At 33.9% G+C, this 21,497-nt stretch overlaps 2 protein-coding genes across 2 annotated transcripts in view; both read left to right on the forward strand.

Moving 5' to 3' along the window:
* LOC139499018 (phosphatidylinositol 4-kinase beta-like) overlaps window positions 1-21,497 on the forward strand; it is a 140,408-nt gene that overhangs the window by 61,307 nt on the left and 57,604 nt on the right. The window lies entirely within an intron of this gene.
* Window positions 1,653-11,049, forward strand: LOC139499010 (uncharacterized). The gene is made up of 2 exons (XM_071287666.1): window positions 1,653-1,731; window positions 9,884-11,049. The coding sequence occupies exon 2, from the start codon at window positions 9,901-9,903 to the stop codon at window positions 10,954-10,956; it is 1,056 nt and encodes a 351-aa protein (XP_071143767.1). The 5' UTR covers window positions 1,653-1,731; window positions 9,884-9,900; the 3' UTR covers window positions 10,957-11,049.

Raw genomic sequence — 21,497 nt, forward strand, 5'->3', positions numbered from 1 at the left:
AGAAAGTTATTCAAATTTTTAAAACTTTAACCACAGAGCGAATGTAATGTTTCCTGGCAGAAAAATTTAGTCCTTTTATAAGAAAAATACAGAAAAAATGGATTTTTTGTTGTACAAAAAATACTTCTGGATACTATCTTATGATCATAAAAAAGCTTCTGTCCAAGTTTGGTAGAAATCCAGAATAGTTTAAGAAAGTTATTATTAAAATTTCAGAATAGTTTAAGAAAGTTATTATTAAAATTTTAAAAACTTTAACCACAGAGTGAATATTTTTGGACGCCTCCACCGCCGACGTCGACGTCGACAGAATGTAGGATCGCTATGTCTCGTTTTTTAACTAAAGGATAACAACATGACACCAGCTGCTTGTGCAGATGCAGCTTCAATTCATATCCTATAGTATGACTTTTGAGGCAATCATATTAGTGAAATTTGTCTTATTCTCTGAATGTGTTGGAATTAATAGTGAACATTTAAAATAGATATTTTACATGAGTCAGTATCTATGAAATTCATGAGTTTCAATAGTGGTGTATGCCATTGTATTTGAAGGAATCTATTTTACATAAAATTCAATATTTTATCATATATTTCTTTATTATTCATGAAAATGACACTCATAGATATTCAATATGACTAGATGATTGTTCCTTAAATAAAAATTCATAAAATCCCCCCCCCCCCCCCCCCCATTATTTCATTTTAAACTTATTCCTTTCTGAAATAGAGATCCTCAACACACACAATTACCTACATTTTCACTAGTACTTGTAAAAGAAATTGTATATTGAGTAAACATCAATGCTACGTTTAAACTGGTTGTAGATTGATTAGCCCCTAATTAATTTATGTTTTTATAACACTTAATCTGTAACAAATTATTCAACCTATGCCAACATTTTTTCACACAATTTTATACCTAAATTTCAAAATGTTGGCATAGGTTGAATGAACCGTATAAAGTGAGGATTATGGCTTCCGTTGATGATCACCTAAAAACTACTCAAACGGCGTCTTTGATCTTGTTATATTTTCTTTTGATAAGAAAGAGTGAGATAAAACAAAATGAATAGAAATCTAAATTTTCTTAAATCTCTTGTATCCGAGAATAAACAATGTTGTCAGCTAAGGGAGCTACCATTTGATTTTTATGGGGGGGGGGGGGCTAGGATGAAATTTGAAAAAAATAGGCAGGACAGGAGTTTTGAGTAAAAGAAAAAGGCAGGATGAGACAATTGCCAAAAAAAAGTCAGGACGACAATTTAGGTAAAAAAAAGTCAGGATGAACTAAAAAAAAAAAAAGCAGGACCAGACAGAGTGAAAAATAAAAAGACAGGACATAGATTACAGCTAAAAAAATTTCATCTTAGCCCCCCCCCCTAAAAATCAAATGGTAGCTCCCTAAAACCGACCTGAATAACGAAACTTTCTATTGGAAATTACTCTCTTGGAAAAGCCAAGGTTTTTTTTTAATTGAAACAATTGAAATAATTGAATAAGTAAAAATAATGTCATTATAATAATAAAAGACTGTGACATACAAATACATCGATCTGATACTAGAATATCGATCCCCTTGCCATATGAATAATTCACCACATGTGAACCAAGCTAAGCAAGAGTTGTGTCCCTTAGATTGTCGAACTTCCTGTGTTCGTTTGAGTCGAACTACGTGTATCTCGAAATATTTCTGTGGTCCAGCTGACTTCGACATAACGAGAGTTGACTGTATGTATGTAGTAGTTGAAATTTATTGAATAGAGAAGCAAAGTTGTTATATTTCACATAATAAGGTGTTGGTGAAATTCAAAACTCATATTGTGAAGAAATACTGACAAGGCCATGACAAAAAGAAAAAAAGACAAAAAGTCCATGTTATATGAGTTGATTTGATATGTTTAAACAAGTTGCTTACTTTAAAACAAGAAATGCAATCGTAAACCCAAATGCTTGTTTGGCATTAAATATAAGATAATTGTTTAATAAATATGTATTGTTTCAGTTATTATTTTTGTGGTATAAGAATTAGAAACTGACATCGATAATCATTGTTCAATACGGGTGATATATTCTTGTTAAAGGAATCATTGACCGCGTCCAAGCATTTTTTTTCTCCTCTCTCCCGAAAGACAACATGCTAAGTCACCCACTGGATGTTCCATTCTAAGGTGCTAGATTTTTTTTTTAGATAAGAGTTAGTTTTAAGGTTAAAATTCAAATGAAAATGTGAAGAAATTTAACCAATTAATGATTATTTGTGTTTAAGAAATGCAATACATGAACCTGTGAAATAGCTGTTTTATTGAAATTTGATTATGTTCATGGTTATTTGAATAATGGCTTGATATTGATCATTATCAAGATCCTTACACCTGTGTCATCAGTGCATGTGCCAGTTGTTTGTTTAACTTATGGTGATTAAGAAGGTGTCAACGATACATGTGACATAATGTCATAATCAATTAAGATATGCATATAATAAAAAATTATTTTCAGAGAGGGACATTATTACAAATAATTATACTGAAAAGACAAATCAGTGGTGAATTTTCATATTAAAAAGAAGTTTTTTGTACTTTTTTTTTGTATATAGATATCTATCATGTTGACGTATTTTTTTTTATCCCCTTCAAAAATGTTTAAAATAAATTATTTAATTAATTGTAGATAAAAATTAATTTCAAATTAATTAAAATTAATTCCCAATAGCAACAACAACCAACATTATACTTATATATGTCTTATATTCTTCTAGTAGTCCGAGTTTTGTATAGTCCGAGTTTGTTATAGTCCGATTTTGGGAGGCCGATTATGTTATAGGCCGAGTTTGTTATAGTTCGATTTTGTTATAGTTCGATTTTGCTATAGGCAGAGATATCAGGGATTCAATCATATTTAGTGTATTACTATTGGCAAATTTCATTGCCACAGAGATTATTTGGCCCTACCCCCTCATGATCTATTGACTTTGAAACCTTTTCTTATTTTACATGTATTAGTTTGTGATTAGGTGATTTTATGGAGAACAACTAGTGGTAGATCAATGATATTTGGTTTATATATTTTGCAGTTGTATAAGCTTTTGCATATCTCGTTTCCATGGAGATTATTTGTCTCCACCCCCTTAGTCATGATCTATTGGCTTAGAACATTTTCCTTAGTTAACATGTATTAGTTTGTGATTAGGTCAGTTCAGGGGAAACCATTAGTGGTAGGCCAATGCTAATTGGTATTCAGTTGTGTCAGCATCAGGCCATTAGCTAATATCATTTCCATGGAGATTATCTGGATCAGTCCCTTCAGTCATGGTCTACTAACTTTGAAACTTTTGCTTAGTTTATATGTATTAGTTTGTGATGAGTTCAGTCTTACTATACAAATCCTTGGTTCAGTTTAAGATGAAATGCTAATGTTTAGTCAATGGTATTTGATTTGCAAATTTATTGGCATTTGTAAGGGTTGTTTCTATGGAGATTATATAGCTCCGCCCCTCTTCATGTTCATTGACTTTGTCACTTTTACATAGTTTACAAGTTAATGTTTGTGATTAGGTTCGTTTAAAGGGAAAGACTTATTATAAGTCGATGATATTTGGTATGCATTTGTATTAGCAATGACACATCTCATTTACATGGAGAGATTGCTTAGGAAGTACCTCAGTCATACATGTAGTTAATTGACTTTGATATTTTCCTAACTTATATCACATGTTAAGTATATTTATTTTAATGTCAACATTTGCATAATCAAAATTACAAAAAAGCGAGACCTATCTCTGTTTATTGTTATCAGCTGTTGCTAGAGTCATTTTAAAAGATTCAGTGGCAGATCCAGAAATTTTCATAAGTGTGTGTGTGGGAAAGGGGGGGGGGCTGACTATCTAAGAGGGGGCCTGCTCCAGTCATTCTTCAGTATTTCCCTATATAATCAACCAAATTTTTCGAACTCTCTAAATCCACCTCTAAGATTACTTCTGTCATTGAATTAAGCACCATCACCAGCGTCAAAATGTGTATAAATCCACAATTTCTTCAGTAAGGCTTGAAAGAATTCTACCAGACTTGCACAGATTTTGTTCACTATTTATTCATGTTGGTTAACTTTGGCTATGTATTAACTCCAAGCCTGGCCGTAACTTCCTTACAACCTTAGGTTTATGTAATTATATTATTTTATAAACTAGAAATTCACAGACCAAATACATTACTTAAATCAAACTTATCCTCGATCCTTGTTTACTCACTGGATAGTATAATTATGGTGGCACCAGCAGTATCATCAATGATCAATCATGAAGGATATTTTTTTTCACCATACCATGTCTTATTCTATATAGCAAAAACCCAATTGTATGCATACAACATTTTTGACAACTTGTCAATTGACCTGAATAAATCTTAAAAGACTGAACAATGAAAAAGTAAATTTTCAGGTTTATCTACTGTTGTAAAGTCAGTACTGTTTTGCTCACATTAAATTAAGAAGTGTTCAGACTCTTCAGTGGTTGTCATTTACCTATACACAGCAATAAGCAGAAATTTTCATATGAGGGGAGGGGTGTAACTGACTTCCTAAGAGGAGGCCTGCTCCACTCATGCTTCAGTGATTCCCTATATAATCAACCAAATTTTTCCCACAAAAGGGGGGCCCAGGCTCCCTGAAGGAAAACCAAAATCCGCCTCTGGAATATACCACTGTAGGTGTATAAGAAGGAAAACGTGTCTCAAAAACTGAACATGACTTGATAATTTATTATTCAGACTTTTTAGAGAATGTTAAGTTTTAAGATTAAAGTTAATGTTAAGTTTTAGTATTTTAGTGTATGATAACAATAGTTGTTAGCTGTTGATAGTGGCTCATTTAGGGCTACTTTTGCCATCATTGCGGTGGCTGTTGATAGTGGCTCATTAAAGGGCCCTTCTCTCACCATCATTGTGGCTGTTGTTAGCTGTTGATAGTGGTTCATTGAAAAATTCGTAACACACATGGCTACAGAAGGGGTCATAAACCTTAAAAGTAATTCTATAAAGTTGGTCTGGTTTAGTATTCTCAATAATTTGACAGAGGATGATAATTTGACATTTTTAATATTTTTTACAGTGGGTTTGGTGACAGGATTTTGAAAATAAATATTCTGGCCTTATAAGGAATTATAGATACAAATAACTTGGCCCAAAATAGAATGAAAATAAAAAAAATTACCTAACACAATTCAGGATAATATAATTGTGTACTTAAGTGAATGAATATAAGCTTGCATCTATCAAAAGTTAAGGAAAAATGGCATGGCTTTTTAGATGCACTAGAACATACCCGCGAAATCGCGGGCATATACAGCTTGTGAACTGTTGTAGGATGATTTTTTGTAAAAGATATTATGTATGGAGAATTTCATAAAAGGTACCAAAAGCCCTCTCCCTTTTTCCAAAGTCCGATATTTGTTTCCTTTCTGTTAAATTCAATTATTTTCGTGTTTCTAGCCTCAGACCACAATTATTCTTCTCCTTTGCTACAATGCTCCTTTTGGTAAAAGTCAAACCACCAAATCATTCCTTGTCAAATTTGCACCGTTTCAAACATGAAATAAATGCAACTGCTTTAATATATAGACCATTATTAGTCTAATAAAATATGCTTCTAGGAGAATCCATCGGTGCCATTTTCTTTTGAGAGCCTTATTAACATGCCAATGGTAGGATATGAATCATGTATAAATGAATAAGACCGACTTAGGCTAATTTGAGGGGTGGTCGGAGGGGTCCTGAGAAATCCCGAGATGCAGAATTTAAAGAAATTCATATCACGAGATCCCGAAATCGAAAAATATATTCCCGGATTCCGTAAGGATCAATCCCCAAATCCCGAGTTTAAAAACACCCGATCCCGACGCCCCGAAAAAGGTCCTGCCTCCCTCTAATCTCTACCTTACTTTCATTTTTGCCAAATCACCATTTTCCCTTTCAACCATAAATTTTTATGCCTCATTTATGGGCAGTATGTTTTCTAGTCTGTGCATCCGTGCGTTCTTTCGGTCGTCCGTCCGTCTGTCCCGCTTCAGGTTAAAGTTTTTGGTCGAGGTAGTTTTAGATGAAGTTGAGCATGTTTTACTTATTAATATATATGCAAGTGACATGACCCCTTAAATAGTAATCATTTCAAAGAAAACAGTAGACAGAATCAGGGACTTTCTATACTAACATAGAAAGTCCCTGACAGAATACAGAGAGTCGGCTCTATATATTAAAGTAGTATAATCAGATAATCGCCGAAAATAATTCTCCTCTCTAAGGAGGTATAATAGTTGTGGTTCTTGTGTTCTAAACACCATGATATTGAGAACGCTCTGATTGGCTTATTTATTTTTCATTTTTGTTATCTATCATACAATTGGTTATTTTTGTGCATGTTTCAAACCGGAAGTCTTATCTATGACTAAAATTCAGTCTGATGACGGAATCATATCCGGACTCTTTTTTTGTCGTTTTTCTCCCAAAATAACTCAATCCGAATAATCAGAATGGATGACAAATGCGACTATGCATGTTACCTATAGGACACAGAGGCATGATAATTGATTTATTGTGGAAGGAAGAGAAGCGACACACAACATGAGGTCCTCTCGTTTAATAGTATAGATTCTTATTGGTTTTTTTTTTGTATGTATCAAAATTGGCTTTTTGGCCTTTGTAATTATAACGTGAACCCAGGTGTAGAAAAAAAAGCATTTGTAAGAAGGAATGATACATTTTGTATATTTTTCTTCTAAATACGTAGTAATTTAATTTTCTGGTGGTTGTTAAATTCGTTCATAGTTGCATATACTTCAGTCAAAGTCAGGATAAAAACGTAGAAAACTAATTTGAAATGGATGATCTGCAAAGTTCGGATTTAAGAGGGGAGCGTGGTTTGGCCCGGCTGAAAAAAGAGAGAGACAAGTTGGATCAGAGGACACTTTTCTCTAGCATCAGGCCTGCTGGAAATAGGTTTTGGAATTTCCTTCAAGTGCAAAGTGTGTGACACTCACTGACCGTACAAAACCATAGAATGTAACAAACTTTTTTGAAGAAAAGTGAAGCAAAAACATTACAAAAAATTCAGAAAAGAAATAGTTCATTCAAAGATATTTTACAATTTAAATGCCTTATTTTGCTTATTTTGGAATGCACCGAAACGCCTGTCGTGTAGATATTGTTATCTGTAAAATTCTAATAAAAGGTTAAATTTGTATTCAATGCTGGGACTATTATGCCAACTATAAGTAAAATCGTGACCGTCCCATTTCAATGTTTGTTTTTTAATGGTAACCAAATGTGAAAACAAATCTATGATTCTTTTACCTTATTTGAATATGAATTCAGAACAAGAAACCCAATTTAAACTTTAAATAGAATAAACTTTACCTTAAACGAAAAGTTCATAATCTGAAATCAAAATATTTTGTCTATACAATTTAAATACGAATACAAAAACTCAGAGGCAGATTTAGGGGGGGGGGGGGCAGGGGGCCCGGGCCCCCACCCCCTTTTTGGGAAAAAAATTGCTTGCTTATATAGGGAATCATTGAACCGTGACTGGAGCGGGCCCCCTCCTAGGTCAGTCAGTGGGCCCCCACTTATGAAAATTTCTGAATCCGCCACTGAAACTGTCATCACAACATTTTCTCTTTACAATAACTTAAAGAACACCAAAGGCAGTATATTTTTTTATTGCTATAAAGTTTAAATAAAACTGTGTGAGAATACTTACGTTTGGACATAATTCATCAAATCGTAAGTTCAATTTTAGTCTCTTTTATTTAAAATTAGAGTTAAATATCATATATATATATATGAAGAAAAAAATGTGGTCTGATTGCCATTGCGACACCTCTTCACAAAAGACCAAATCATGTAGCATTTGGCACTCATACCATATCTTTGAAATTGAATATCAAAGAGTCTTTATCCTATTTACAAAATATTTTCGTATAAAACAAGTGTGGACTCAGATCAGTGTGGATAGTATGTTTGGATGTTTGACAGTGTTTTCTGACAAAAGGACTTCTCTGTTTTTCCCCCCATAGGATTCTATATTAAACTGTGTTGCACAATGACAGCCAACCTGAGCAAAACAGTAAACATAAGCAGTTTTGTTTATCTAATATTTAGTTTTAATGTTCAAGACTGTCATGGAGGAGACACCAATTACAATGATTACCAAATGATTATGATAAAATATGTTCCACATCTTTGATTTTTTGATACATTTGTAGCTAGGAGAGGAACACATAAGGTTCATTTCATCTTGATGATGTGATTTTTTATATGGGAGATTATATCTGACAATCTGCATGCATGTACTATTTGTACTGACGTCAAATTATGTACTATAGAAGAAGAAACAACTAATATAAAAAAGAAGATATGGTATGATTGCCAATGAGACAACTGTCCACAAGAGACCAAAATGACACAGACATTAACAATTATAGGTCACCGTACGGTCTTCAATAATGAGCAAAGCCCATACAGCATAGTCAGCTATAAAAGGCCCCGATAAGACCATGTAAAAGAATTCAAACGAGAAAACTAACGGCCTTATTTATATAAAAAAATGAACACATTATATCCGAAAACAATTTACACAGTTAAATAAAACGTATAAGTAAGTAAGTAAATAAATTGTTTATTATAGTGACGTGTGTAAATCAGCATAAATTTATATTTGTACAAAATATAATTACATATATAACACCCGCGGCCCAATGGACCAATAAGTCACCCTCATGTTAACTATATATATATTAGTTTTGAATTTTAAAAGTACTTTATCAGAAAAGTGATGTATTTATCGCAGACGATTCCAAGTAGTATACTTTAACTCGACATTGAACCCATGAAAAAGAATATTATTTGAGATCTCTAACAAATCATGTTAAAATTTTAACCATTTTGACGCGAACGGTAACCGAAAATGACCGTTTGACGCCTGACGGTAAATGGCATTCCTGCCCTTATATATGAAATAAGGAGATTTGGTATGATTGCCAAGAAACAACTACTCAACAGAGTCCCATTGAAACAAATGTAATCAATAATTAGACACTGTAGGGCCTTCAACAATGAGCTAAAACAATACCGTATAGTCGGTTATAAAAGTTTCCCGAAATGATAAATTGTAAAACAATTCAAACCACACAACGGAGAAAATTGAGAAAATCAAGTTGTACCTCGCCACACAACTGACAATAATAAGGTAGTTTAAGGGAGTAGACCTTGGTTCTGGGAGATAACTCTTTAAATCAGTTAAGCGTTTGTAAAAGTCAAGATCATCAATGTATTTTAAGCATTTACCTGAAACAGATTAAAATAATCTATGTAACCTAGAAGCTTAGAATATGTTTTTGGAAATGGTTGACACAAACGTACTGATGATTTTAAGAGTTATTTCCCTTAACCTAGGTCTACCTTCTTAATAGAAAAGGAAAGATACCAACGGGATATTCAAATTCATATGTCGAAAACAAAGAATTCAGTTGTTTCTACATATTAAATTTGAATTTGTTCATTGTTTTTTTTTTACATATATCTCGTTTGAATTGTTTTACAGTTGTCATTTCGAGGTGTTGTATAGCTGACTATGCGGTATGGGTTTTGTTCAGTGTTGAATGAGGTAATGGTTTTGTTCATTATTGAAGGCTGTACGGGGACTAAATTTGTTAACTTCTATGTCATTTGGTCTCTTTTGGAGATTTGTCTCACTCATGCAGGCAATTATACCACATCTTCTCATTTTCATATTGACAATGTCATGTAACAAAAACCAAAAAACTTGTCGATATATTCCTCGTTCTAGCCATTACTACTTATAAAAAAAAATTGTAACAGTTACTATTTTTCAGAATAAAGACTGGTAGTAATGGTGCAAAAGTATGTCATTTTAAAAACAGGATGTTTAGTGGTTTTCATGTTTCATGTGATATTTATATATCATGTATATGTAAAATTCAAACCTGATGTCCAAATGAAATTCAAATCAAACTATTATTACAATTCAAGAAATATTACCAAGAAATCATTGCTGACTCTTTTTACTTCCTGGTCTGAAGACAAGGGGAAATATATTTGTCGAAATAATACAATCAACAACTGGAATCTTTTACACGAAAATGTCGTAAGAATTTTATTCACAAATGATGCTGCGTTGTCTGATCGAGTTAAGTCCATGGGTTGGAAAGTGCTTCCAATTACAAAGGTAGGAACAACAGGAGTGCCTATTTTAAAATATATGTTTTATGCAACAATGGCTGCCGAAGATTCCTTATTTTACGCTTACGCGAATGGTGACATTCTTTTCACTGATGGTTTGATCAAAAGTATAAAAGCTGTGAAGAAATCAAAACTCGGAGGTGCGCGAGACTTGCTTATGATTGGTCGACGCTATGATGTACGTAATGTCAGTAAAAATGAAGCAACAAATTATTACAAACTTATAACTGCAGTAAAATCAAGAGGAGATCTTCATCGTCCCGAAGGAATCGATTACTTCATCTTAAAAAAAACTTATCCACTTCAAGATTTTCCTGATCTTGTGATTGGACGAATACGAATTGACACCTACCTCGTTTCGGTAGCTGTTAGCTCCTCCCACAGTCACGTGGTCGACATCAGCAAGACATCAATTGCCGTTCACCAGGTAACACTACCTGGAAAGACAGGCGTTGATGAAGGACGTTCTAAGCATGACGCATCATATAATGTCAAATTGCTTGAATCAAAGAATTTTATTAAATTTTATTTAAGACGTGGTTCAACAATGTGTGCTCCATTTTACACAAAGAGGAGTAAAAATATGACGATTAGTATAAAAGACAGAAAGACAGACATGCACATAAGATGCACAGAAACGGTAAAAATAAAAACAAAGCAAACGATTGATAACAACAAAAAAAAAAATGAAAAAGGTAATTCATGATCAATATGCATTTCTCTTTTGCCTTTTTGTGCTTCTCTTGTTTCATATTTGTTTGTGTTTATAGTGATTAAGATTAAAACACTGTGCACGTACTGATCTAACATTCAAGTAAAAGTAACGTTTTCCAGATACCTTTTTACTTAATAATGCTAGCGCAGCCACGAAATAACCAAATTAACCCAGGTTCTTTACATAAACTAAGACCAGCTCTTCCCTGGACACCTTGTCACACTAGGGGACAAGTGTCTACAACAGCCGACATAACGGACAATTCTCTGGGAGGACAAAGCTAATACTTGACCAGATAATGATTTGGACAAGTATAAGCCAGCATTCTAGGAAGGGAAGTCTTAAAGAAATAAAACCTAAATTATCATATTTATTTCATTCCAAAATACACAATAAATATTCTAAGATTATGAAAGTTAGTTGTACAACAATACAGAAGTAAAATAAAGTGGGGAAATGTCTTACTTAAAGTAGAGCTTTTAAACTGTATCATCTAAACCATTTTAAACCCAAGTCCTAGCGTTTTAACCCTATATAATGCCAAAACATTTACAGGGACGTAGCTGCCGTTAGGCACTTTAGACACATAATTTTTTTCACAAATAAACAATGTTATCTGTAGCGGTGCTTTGCTTTTGCGCCAATTGGCATTTCATTTGCGCCAAATATAAAACCTTTCATTTGCGCCAATTTGCAGGTAAATACAAGTAAAAGGTATAAGACTTTTGATAATTATACAGTTTTTGCAAATGCATTATGAAACATCTTCCTCAGAAACCAGTCAGCATTAAAAAAAAAACAAGTAATGTAAAATCTTGACAATTCTGTTATAATTTTAAATCAACGTTACAATCTGGTTGATATCTTATTTCAGGGGTTATATGTTTCCAAAACATAGTCAGCATACTTTATGCATCTGACAATTATGTCCCAAGACGAAGTCTACAAAAATCGATCTTCGATCCCGGCATCATTCGCAAAATCACAATATGCATAGCTTATTCACAGTATATATATGCATAGATTGTGACGCTCTCTAGTCATAAAGCTTTAAAATAAAGTTTCACCTGTTTGTGTAGCAAATTTTCCTTTTTCCTTGAAGCAGTTCGTATAATATTGGCGCATAGTTTCCATAATATCCACAAATACATCTTGCGTATTATAAGAAAGACATTCAAGATTAGCTATACTGTAAAAAATGATAATTAAACTTTGAACATTGTCTATCAATAAAAAAATCTCAAATTTGTTTGTTTCCATATAATATGGATATCTAACTTTTCCGTTATATATTACCTGCATCACCTGTAAAATGGCGCAAATGAAGTTTTTAAATGCAATAAACCCATCTGTAGATGAATGCCGGTGAAGTTGTCAAAACTGTTTAATTATCGAATGTCATGTGTACACTAGTCTCTCGTCCTTAGTGAATGCAATATTGGATAGAATTGACTGTTTTTACGATTTCACCTTATATAGAAACTAGCAACTAGAACATTGGTTCAGATCATTTCACTTCTATCAACAAAAACTTGAATGAACCTCAACTTAGACACATGAGTTTTTTAATTAGTTGTTAGTTTTCAACTAGCTTTCCACTTTGTCTTCACCCGACTTGTCAATGTTGGTCGTCCATTTGGCTGTGTAGGATGTATAAATACGCAGTCACGTCTGGTCAGAATGGGGACATTAGATCCGATGCCTAGTTATAAAGAGAATGCAACTCTTTGAGGAGTTCGTAGTTAGTCTACTGAAAGGCCAAATTTCTGCTCCTATCCAATAATCCTTCATTTTCCAATGCATGGCATTTTTAAATTTCCAGACCTTCGTCCTGGACGACACCTATTACAGGACCTAGCTCCAAGTTGTATTTATTGTAAAATTTATTTTTTTCAACGGTCCTTAAGCATACATATTTGACACTGGATGTTAAAAAATCAATCAATCAACTGGCTTCCAGTAATTTTGAGTACTCTCAAATCTGCGTGTAATGGCCACAATTATTCAAAATTCCTAAGCCGGTAGGGATTTTACAGTAGAGGATATAAAGAAATACGTATTTCTTGAATTTTGTTAGGCATCGACTGTATCTGTATGTGTTTGTGTGGCTAGGGTGAAGGTTTAAGATTCAAAAGATTGATGGTTGATGTCTAGCCAAAAGGATACTTCTATTTTATAGTAGTATCAGTGTAGGATCGTCAATATGTACTATTAATTAAGTTATACGTATATATTAATCAGAACGGAATAGATATGAAAATACCAAACAGGATGTATACTGCTTAATCAAAAGGATACGCTGATCTACGCTGGGCAATGCATATTGTTAATATTTTTTTTTTATATTACGGATTGTACAACGTTATTGATGTTTTGGTACATTATTCATAATTCTACGAACTTTTCATCATGTATATTATAATTATCATGATTAAATAACCAGTAAATTTAATATACTTTTTGGACCTTTTGGATTATAGCTCTTCATCTTTTATATAAGCTTTGGATTTCAAATATTTTGGCCACGAGTATCACTGAAGAGACATGTATTGTCGAAATGCGCATCTGGTGCAAGAAAATTGGTACCGTTAATTTTATTACTACCACTGGGTCGATGCCTCTGCTGGTGGACTATTAGTCCCCGAGGGTATCACCACCCCAGTAGCCAGTACTTCGGTACTGGCATGAAAATACGGATTTTTTGTGTTATTAAAATTTACTGTTACAAAATGACAGAAAGTATTATAAATTAAGGAATGTATCTCCCTCATGCAAAGCTCTGATTTCTTTTACGGATTTGGCTATACTTTTTGGACCTTTTGGATTATAGCTCTTCATCTTTTATATAAGCTTTAGATTTCAAATATTTTGGCCACGAGCATCACTGAAGAGACATGTATTGTCGAAATGCGCATCTGGTGCAAGAAAATTGGTACCGTTAATTTTATTAATATGTTTGTACATAAAATTTTGCAGCTAAAACGATGAAAACCGTTTTCCGTCGGGGGGCAAACCCCTGACCCCCCTACCAGGGCTCTACCCTGGACCTGATAGGGACCTTAAGCGGCCCCAGACCCCCTGCCGGTTGGTGCCTACAGTTGACTGAATACCTAGCTACGCCCCTGATTTAAGAGGCGAATTGGTCCAGAACAGTAAGAGTAAACAGCATGGCTGTAATGAATAATGATAGTTATGTTCTTTTTCACGGGTTCAACCGAACATAAAGCATTTCTTTTCTATACAAGGCTTAATAACACAAAACACAAATATACTATGGGATGTAGGTTTGCAGCATCCAGTCGAGACAAAAGGCGAAAGAGTGTATATTAGATGCCAAGATATAAGAAACAGACTGTCTTTCACCTATCTGTCTTTAGAATTTTCGGCTCGCCAACCGGCCTCGAAAAGCATACCTGAAACACCGTTGTTTGCGGCTTGGGAAGCGCCTCCTCTTCGTAAACTATACAAACTAAATTGTTTTTGTCTAACCCTATTGCATTTGAAGCTTCTCTGGCTCTAGTATAAGATGAAGGCTTATATATTTTACTCAATACTAAGGTATCTTTTGGGGGCTGCAAAGAATAAAAATGTACTCCGAAGAATTAATCTTAAGATTGCTAATTAAGTCACAATAATATTTAAAAAAAAAATTAACAGGATAAGTTGGTATATCCGTATTTGCTATCATAACTATACTACCTTGTCTATAAATATCGGTCTTGCCATTGTGAACTATAATTTCAACGTGTGTTTTATGAAAATTGATATCACTCATTATTATAAGCGAGAGTTCTTTGTATCTAAAAAATCAAGCATGCATAAGCCAATTATAACATACAAAGTAACATACAATAGGACAGGTTAGAATTATCATGATACAGGTTAAATAGGAAGTTAAATTCTTTCTTTTGTATGGTTTTCGCCTATCCTTCAAGTACAGAAAATCACGACCAGGTCCGTGATACAAGCGGCCAGGTCCGCATATTAAACACATTTACAATGTACAATCTACTGTTACAATACCAAAAAACAAAAATCGGCAAGGTCCACATAAAGAAATTTTTTCTCAAAATTAATTCATTTTAGCATCAAGTTTCAATAGAAACATGGAAAGATATGCAATATCCTATCCTTCAAGGACAGAAAATCACGGCCAGGTCCGAAATACAAGCGGCCAGGTTCGCATATTTAACATATGTACACTGTACAATCTAAAGTTACAACATGAAAAAAAACAAAAAAGTGGCAAGGTACGCATAAAGAAAGTTTTACTCAAAATTCATTCATTCATTTTAGCATCAAGTTTCAATACAAGACATGGAAAGATATGCAATGTCCTATCCTTCAAGGACAGAAAATCACGGCCAGGTCCGTGATAAAAGCGGCAAGGTCCGCATATAAAACATATGTACACTGTACAATCTACAGTTACAATATAAAAAAAAAAAAAAAAAAAAAAAAGCAGCAAGGTCTGCACAAAGATTTTTTTATTAAAAATTCATTCATTCATTTAAGCATCAAGTTTCAATACAAGACATGGAAAGATATGCAAAATCCTATCCTTCAAGGACAGAACACCACGGCCAGGTCCGTGATACAAGCGGCCAGGTCCGCATATTAAACATATATATGTACATTGTACAATCTACAGTTACAATATCAAAAATCAAAAAGCGGCAAGGTCCGCATAAAGAATATTTTCTCGAAATTCAAACATTCATTCACTTTAGCATCAAGTTTCAATACAAGCACATTTGAAATAAACCTATAATCGTTGAAACCGAATTCTCAGCACATCCCCTGTTGAAAAAAAAATTAGAAGGGGTTTTATACTCAACAAAGTCTTGCACTAAACTAACAAACTAAAAAACTTGCCGGTGTCAACAGACTCCAGTATCGGCCAGAAAACTGTCGATTTCAAGTAAGGGATACCCAATGTGGATACCGTTAGCTTTACATAAGGCCTAAATTAAAATATTGTTTGTTTGCCCTTTTCCGACCCTATGTTTTGAAACAGGGTAGGTAGGTAGGTAAAATATTTTATTTTTCTTTCCCAAAAAATAACTTAGCTCGGTCCATTTTTTGTCATGGGTAGGCAGGTAGGTATAATATTTTATTTTATAGATACAAAATCTGCATGATGTCATTTTTGTCTGTATTGCTTTTGTTTAAGTATGCTTTTGCTAATAAGTTTCTAGGACTATTAGTATAATAGTCCCAAGTTTTGAAAAAAAATATCATGTAGAATGTGAAGTTAATTCATATGCACTACAACTTTTTTTCAAATTTCAAAATATAGGGCTGTGCGGCATATTTTAAACGTTTACATACCTGGAATTTTTAAGAATTTTAACTTGCACTAATAGTACTCTGTACCTTGAACGCTTACTTCAAGGTTCAAACCTAAAGTTTTTCTGTAAGCAGGTAAGAAATAACTTTGTTCTGGTAAAATATGTCCGGGCATAAATACATTGTACATTACCAGTAGAAAAAGTCCCTAGAGTGTTTAAATTTTTGTGTGTGCCTGTGTTTCCAATAAAAATGCTACAAGACTTGAAACTCAATTGTCACGTATTTTACACCGCATTTATAAATGATCTGTATGGAAAAACTTGGCGATTTTACTGCCAAATATTCTCCCCTTTACAGACCTTTGGTTCATGTCAGATACAAATCAGAATATATCAATGCTGGTCGAAGGCATCATTAACATAATCATCCTAATCTACGGACCACCAAAGGCCATCCCTACATAGGATACAAAGTCTGTTTACAAAATATTTTGTACACACGTTGATAATTTAGTATTGGACGAACTTTTTTTTTGAATGAACCCTGCTCTTCATGTATAAAGACACAGAGTAACGTTTTCAAAGCTTTCACCATCGATTTCAAACAAATGCTTTGAAACTCCAAATGCAAGTGTTCATTCATGTCAAACGCTCATGTGATACCAAACGGACTAGACCTTATACAGGAAAGATAAAACCTGAGAATTCCGGTAAAAAAGTTTTGAGCAGGAAATACAAATATAAGATTTTTGGTAGGAACAAAAAATAAAATAAAATAAAATCTTGCTGGTAAACATAAATAAAAGATTTTCAGGCGGAACAAATTTATAGGGTCGGTCGGTAAAGGGCAAACAAACAATATTTTAATTTAAGCCTAATTGAATATGTTTTACAGTGTAAGCTATTAAAGATACATGTGACAAGAGCAAATTATCGATTGACCAGTCAAACGTGAATGCATCAATTATAAAAATATACCGTTTGTAAAAGGATCAAAAAGCTTTGAATTATACCTTGGAAGTTAAGCATTGTCACTATTAGCAAACCGATCTAAGCTAAAAGGTCCCAATATTTTATTAAAATAATGTAAAATTCTGTCCGACAACGACCAATCGTCAAAATCAAATATTTTCTTATACTGATCCGCGGTAGTATTCAAAGTTCTTGGTATCCACTTAATTTTCAAACACATCGAATTTTCTGTACAAAAATAAAAAATCTCCATAGCTAGATTGGGCAAATCCAGTTTCATACTGCCAACTTCGAATATTTTATCTACGTTTTGGTAATCGGTGAGTAGTTTGAATTTATTTTAAAATGATCAGGAAAGCTTTCCAAGTCAAAATCACTGCCTTTAATTCTCGCCAAGTTGACCTTGAGATTTTAGTGAAGAATGCCAAAATTCTAACTCTTTAATAGACACAATATCTAACTTAACTCTATAGAGTCCCAAGAGGATCGATCATTTACTAAATGGTGTAAGTGTCTTGTCAAAATTCTACATATATTACCTAATGCGGGTGATAATGCAATGATTTTACCAATATCCGCTGCAAATTTCCTTGCAGTCGTATAATAAGGATTTATAAGTGTCACTTTTCTATGAAAACACAAGAAACTTTTGTGATTCAACATGCATATCTATATGAAGGTACCCCGATGATGTCTTGAATCAAACTTAAATGCAAAATTTGTATTTGCTGCATACGTTTTGGCCTATTTTACAACCTCGTATTTAAATTTAAATAACATTTCGTATTGATGTACGTGTTTGAGGTCAAGAATCAACACCGATAAAGGATTAACAACAAAAGGGGGAGTGCTAACTTCCTTAGCGACTCCCGTAAATACCAAAAATACAGAAGTAGGTGCATCGGTAATTTTCCAAAAAAAGCCAGATTCAAGTATATTCTATTCTATTCTATTCTATTCTATAGGTAAAACTATTTTTTTTTAACTCGGCCAATAAAAGTTTTTCTTTCCAAAATTGTAGGCTAATATACAATCGACCTTTTACATTATAAACTTGTACTAACTCATTGTCATACTCATATGTGTCTAAACATAAATTAAAGTCAATCAAAGATAATACCTCATTTGGAACTGCTGGTGTTGTTAGACCGTTTATTTCTGGACAATTAGACGACCAATGTCCTGTGGAAAACAACGAGAAAGCATCAGCTGTAGGGATGCTAGTAGGATTGTCATCTTCACTCCTATAATGACTTCTTGTAGGTGCACATTCAGGAGAACTTTGGACTTCCTCATCAGACATGAAGTAGAAAAAAGTCAAACAGACCTTAACAGCAATTGAATTAAACGTGTAGACTGATTGAATGCAAACTGTCGAATGAATTAATTCCCGCTTAGGTATGCACGGGTGAATCCACTCGTGCAAATTACTACGCATAACGGTATTCGTTAAGCCTTATAACGAAAAGAAATTTATTTACCTTCGAAAAAAGTATGAATGCTGGAATATGTATAAAAGGTGAATTCAGTATATAATTAATAACAAAAGGACTTAACAAATGGTACTTTCTTAAAATAAGATTTGCAATTTAACCAATTTCCAACACCATCTTACCTTTAACTATGAATAACCGGTTTAGAAAAGGAGTCAGTTTATTGTGTACATAAACACAGGTGAAAGCTAACAAGGGAGCTAACAAATAACTCTTAATTCCAATATTGCCACAACACAATGTTGACTGCTATACCTCTATTTTTGAAATTTTTACCTATTATATGTATGTCTGTTTGCTTCGTTCACACATCGTTTTCTATAAAATGGAAATTGATGATGCGACAGTCATACATGACCTCTCCGTAGACAAAAAGAGGACTTCTGAATTAGACAATTGGGAACTGCGACACCATATGGTTGCAATGACAACATTAATGGTAAAGGTATTATATCTAGTCCTTCGTGAAGCTCGGTGAATGTGATGAATATTTTCAACTCTACTCCTCGACGTAGACGCAGTCATGGTCATCGTCATTATACATCACCTACTCTGCATGTTGTCACTATTAATGACTTGCTGCCATTTATACAAAAGCCGATAGGTATTCATCACATTTGCACGAAACTTTATTCATTACCCCTTTCAAAACTTTTATTCTCTGTTCAATTTATGTTTGGAAACCACTGTTACAAACCCTCATTCAAACCAATACAAAATTACAGCTATAATTTCGGATATTGCAAGTCACAGACTTTTCAAGCCAGTCCGCATTGGAAAAGATGAAAAAGAGAAAAGATATTTCCTTAATCTTTCCTTTGCCAACAAAGGTCTCGATAGCGGTAATATCCTTCATCATAAATTAGCTCAATCGAAAATGCCTCCTTATTTCAAAGATCAGTCTGTACCAATCATTTCTTATACCTATACCAAACCTATTGCAACTAAAATTTTCAATTACAAACAGGTTTTGCAGGATCTCAATATTGACGACTTCAAGTCTAAACCTCCTGATTGCACTTGTTCAATCCGGCTGGCCACGTTATTACCGGTGATCTCAACATTGTTAATAACACTTCCCTACGAAATGTGTTAGCAAAAGGTCCGAAACATCGTGATCCTAAATCCATCAATTGGAAATACAACTTTAAGTTTTTGATGGATTCAGTCTAGGATTATGCCAGGCAGTGGGCTAAGCGCGAGAAAGAAGACATAGACACTCTTTCAGAATGGATTAAGGCAGTGAGGTCGCTGATACAAATCAGAATTAAGAAACTGAATGGGTCTATCAATACCCATGCTACGTCAATCTTTAAAGACCCAATTGTTGCAAAACACTTATCCTACCTCCATGACAAATATGTTGTTGTCCCCGCAGATAAAGCCCCAAACAACATCGTTTTTGTGTGTAAAACTCATTACATTAACTGCTTGATAAACGAATAAGGTATTGACAATTCACTTGAAAACTCAACATATACCCCCACGACACTTACCAAAGAGGAAATCCTAGCTAATCATAGGTCTGTTCTATGTTCCTTTGGAATTTCAACCAAAGATGAAGAACTGGATCTTCCATCACTGTATTGGATACCTAAACTACATAAGTGTCCTTACAAACAACCGTATATGGCTGGGTCTTCCAAGTGCTCCACTAAACCTCTTTCTAAATTATTAACATCCATTTGATTAGCAATCAAAGACGGGCTTCAAAGTTATTGTAAAACTGCCTATTCTAGAGGTGGCGTGAATCTGATGTGGATGCTTAAAAATTTCAAAGAGTACATACAATCTAACTCTTTTTTTTTATCTTGTAATAGTATTAAAACATTTGACTTTTCTACTCTTTACATAAGTATTCCACATTCCAAACTAAAAGACAAATTGAAAGAATTGGTATTGCTTTGCTTCATAAAAAAGAATGGCCAACATAGATACATGTACCTTGTCTTGGGGAGGGGTAAATCCTACTTTGTAAAGGATCAGTCTGATTCAAACAAAAAATTCTCTGAAACTGACATTATCAAGATGCTTGATTTCTTGATTGACAACATATTTGTTACGTTCGGAGGACGTGTTTTTCAACAGACTGTCGGCATTCCAATGGGAACAAATTGTGCCCCTCCACTTGCCGACTTGTTTCTTTATTATTATGAGACTGACTTCATGCAGGAACTTCTTAGGAAGAAAGATAAGAAGTTAGCGATATCCTTTAACTCTACTTTCCGCTATATAGATGATGTTCTTTCACTAAATAATTTAAAATTTGGTGACTATGTGGAACACATCTATCCCATCGAACTAGAGATAAAGGATACTACAGATACAGTTAAGTCGGCAAAAGAGATGATTTCAGCTATCCGATTGTGAACGTTCCATTTCTAAGTAGCAACATCCCAGCAGCACCTGCATACGGGGTATATATCTCCCAATTGATACGATATTCCCGTGCTTGCATTTCCTATCAGGATTTTCTTGATAGAGGGTTGCTGCTCACAAGGAAGCTATTAAACCAAGAGTTCCAAATTGTGAAGTTGAAATAATCCCTTCGTAAATTATACGGACGTCATCACGAGTTGGTTGACCGTTATGGAATAACCGTTTCAAAATAATATCGGATATGTTTCTTACGGCGTAACTACAATCCCCTTCCCTTTCGTGAATGTGACCTACCGAATTAGACTATTTACCGGATTTGTTATCACATAAGCAACACGACGATTGCCACATCTGGAGCAGCTTACCCTTTCGGAGCACCTGAGATCACCCCTAATTT

The sequence above is a fragment of the Mytilus edulis genome, chromosome 12 (assembly GCF_963676685.1).
Source record: "Mytilus edulis chromosome 12, xbMytEdul2.2, whole genome shotgun sequence".
Taxonomy (NCBI): domain Eukaryota; kingdom Metazoa; phylum Mollusca; class Bivalvia; order Mytilida; family Mytilidae; genus Mytilus; species Mytilus edulis.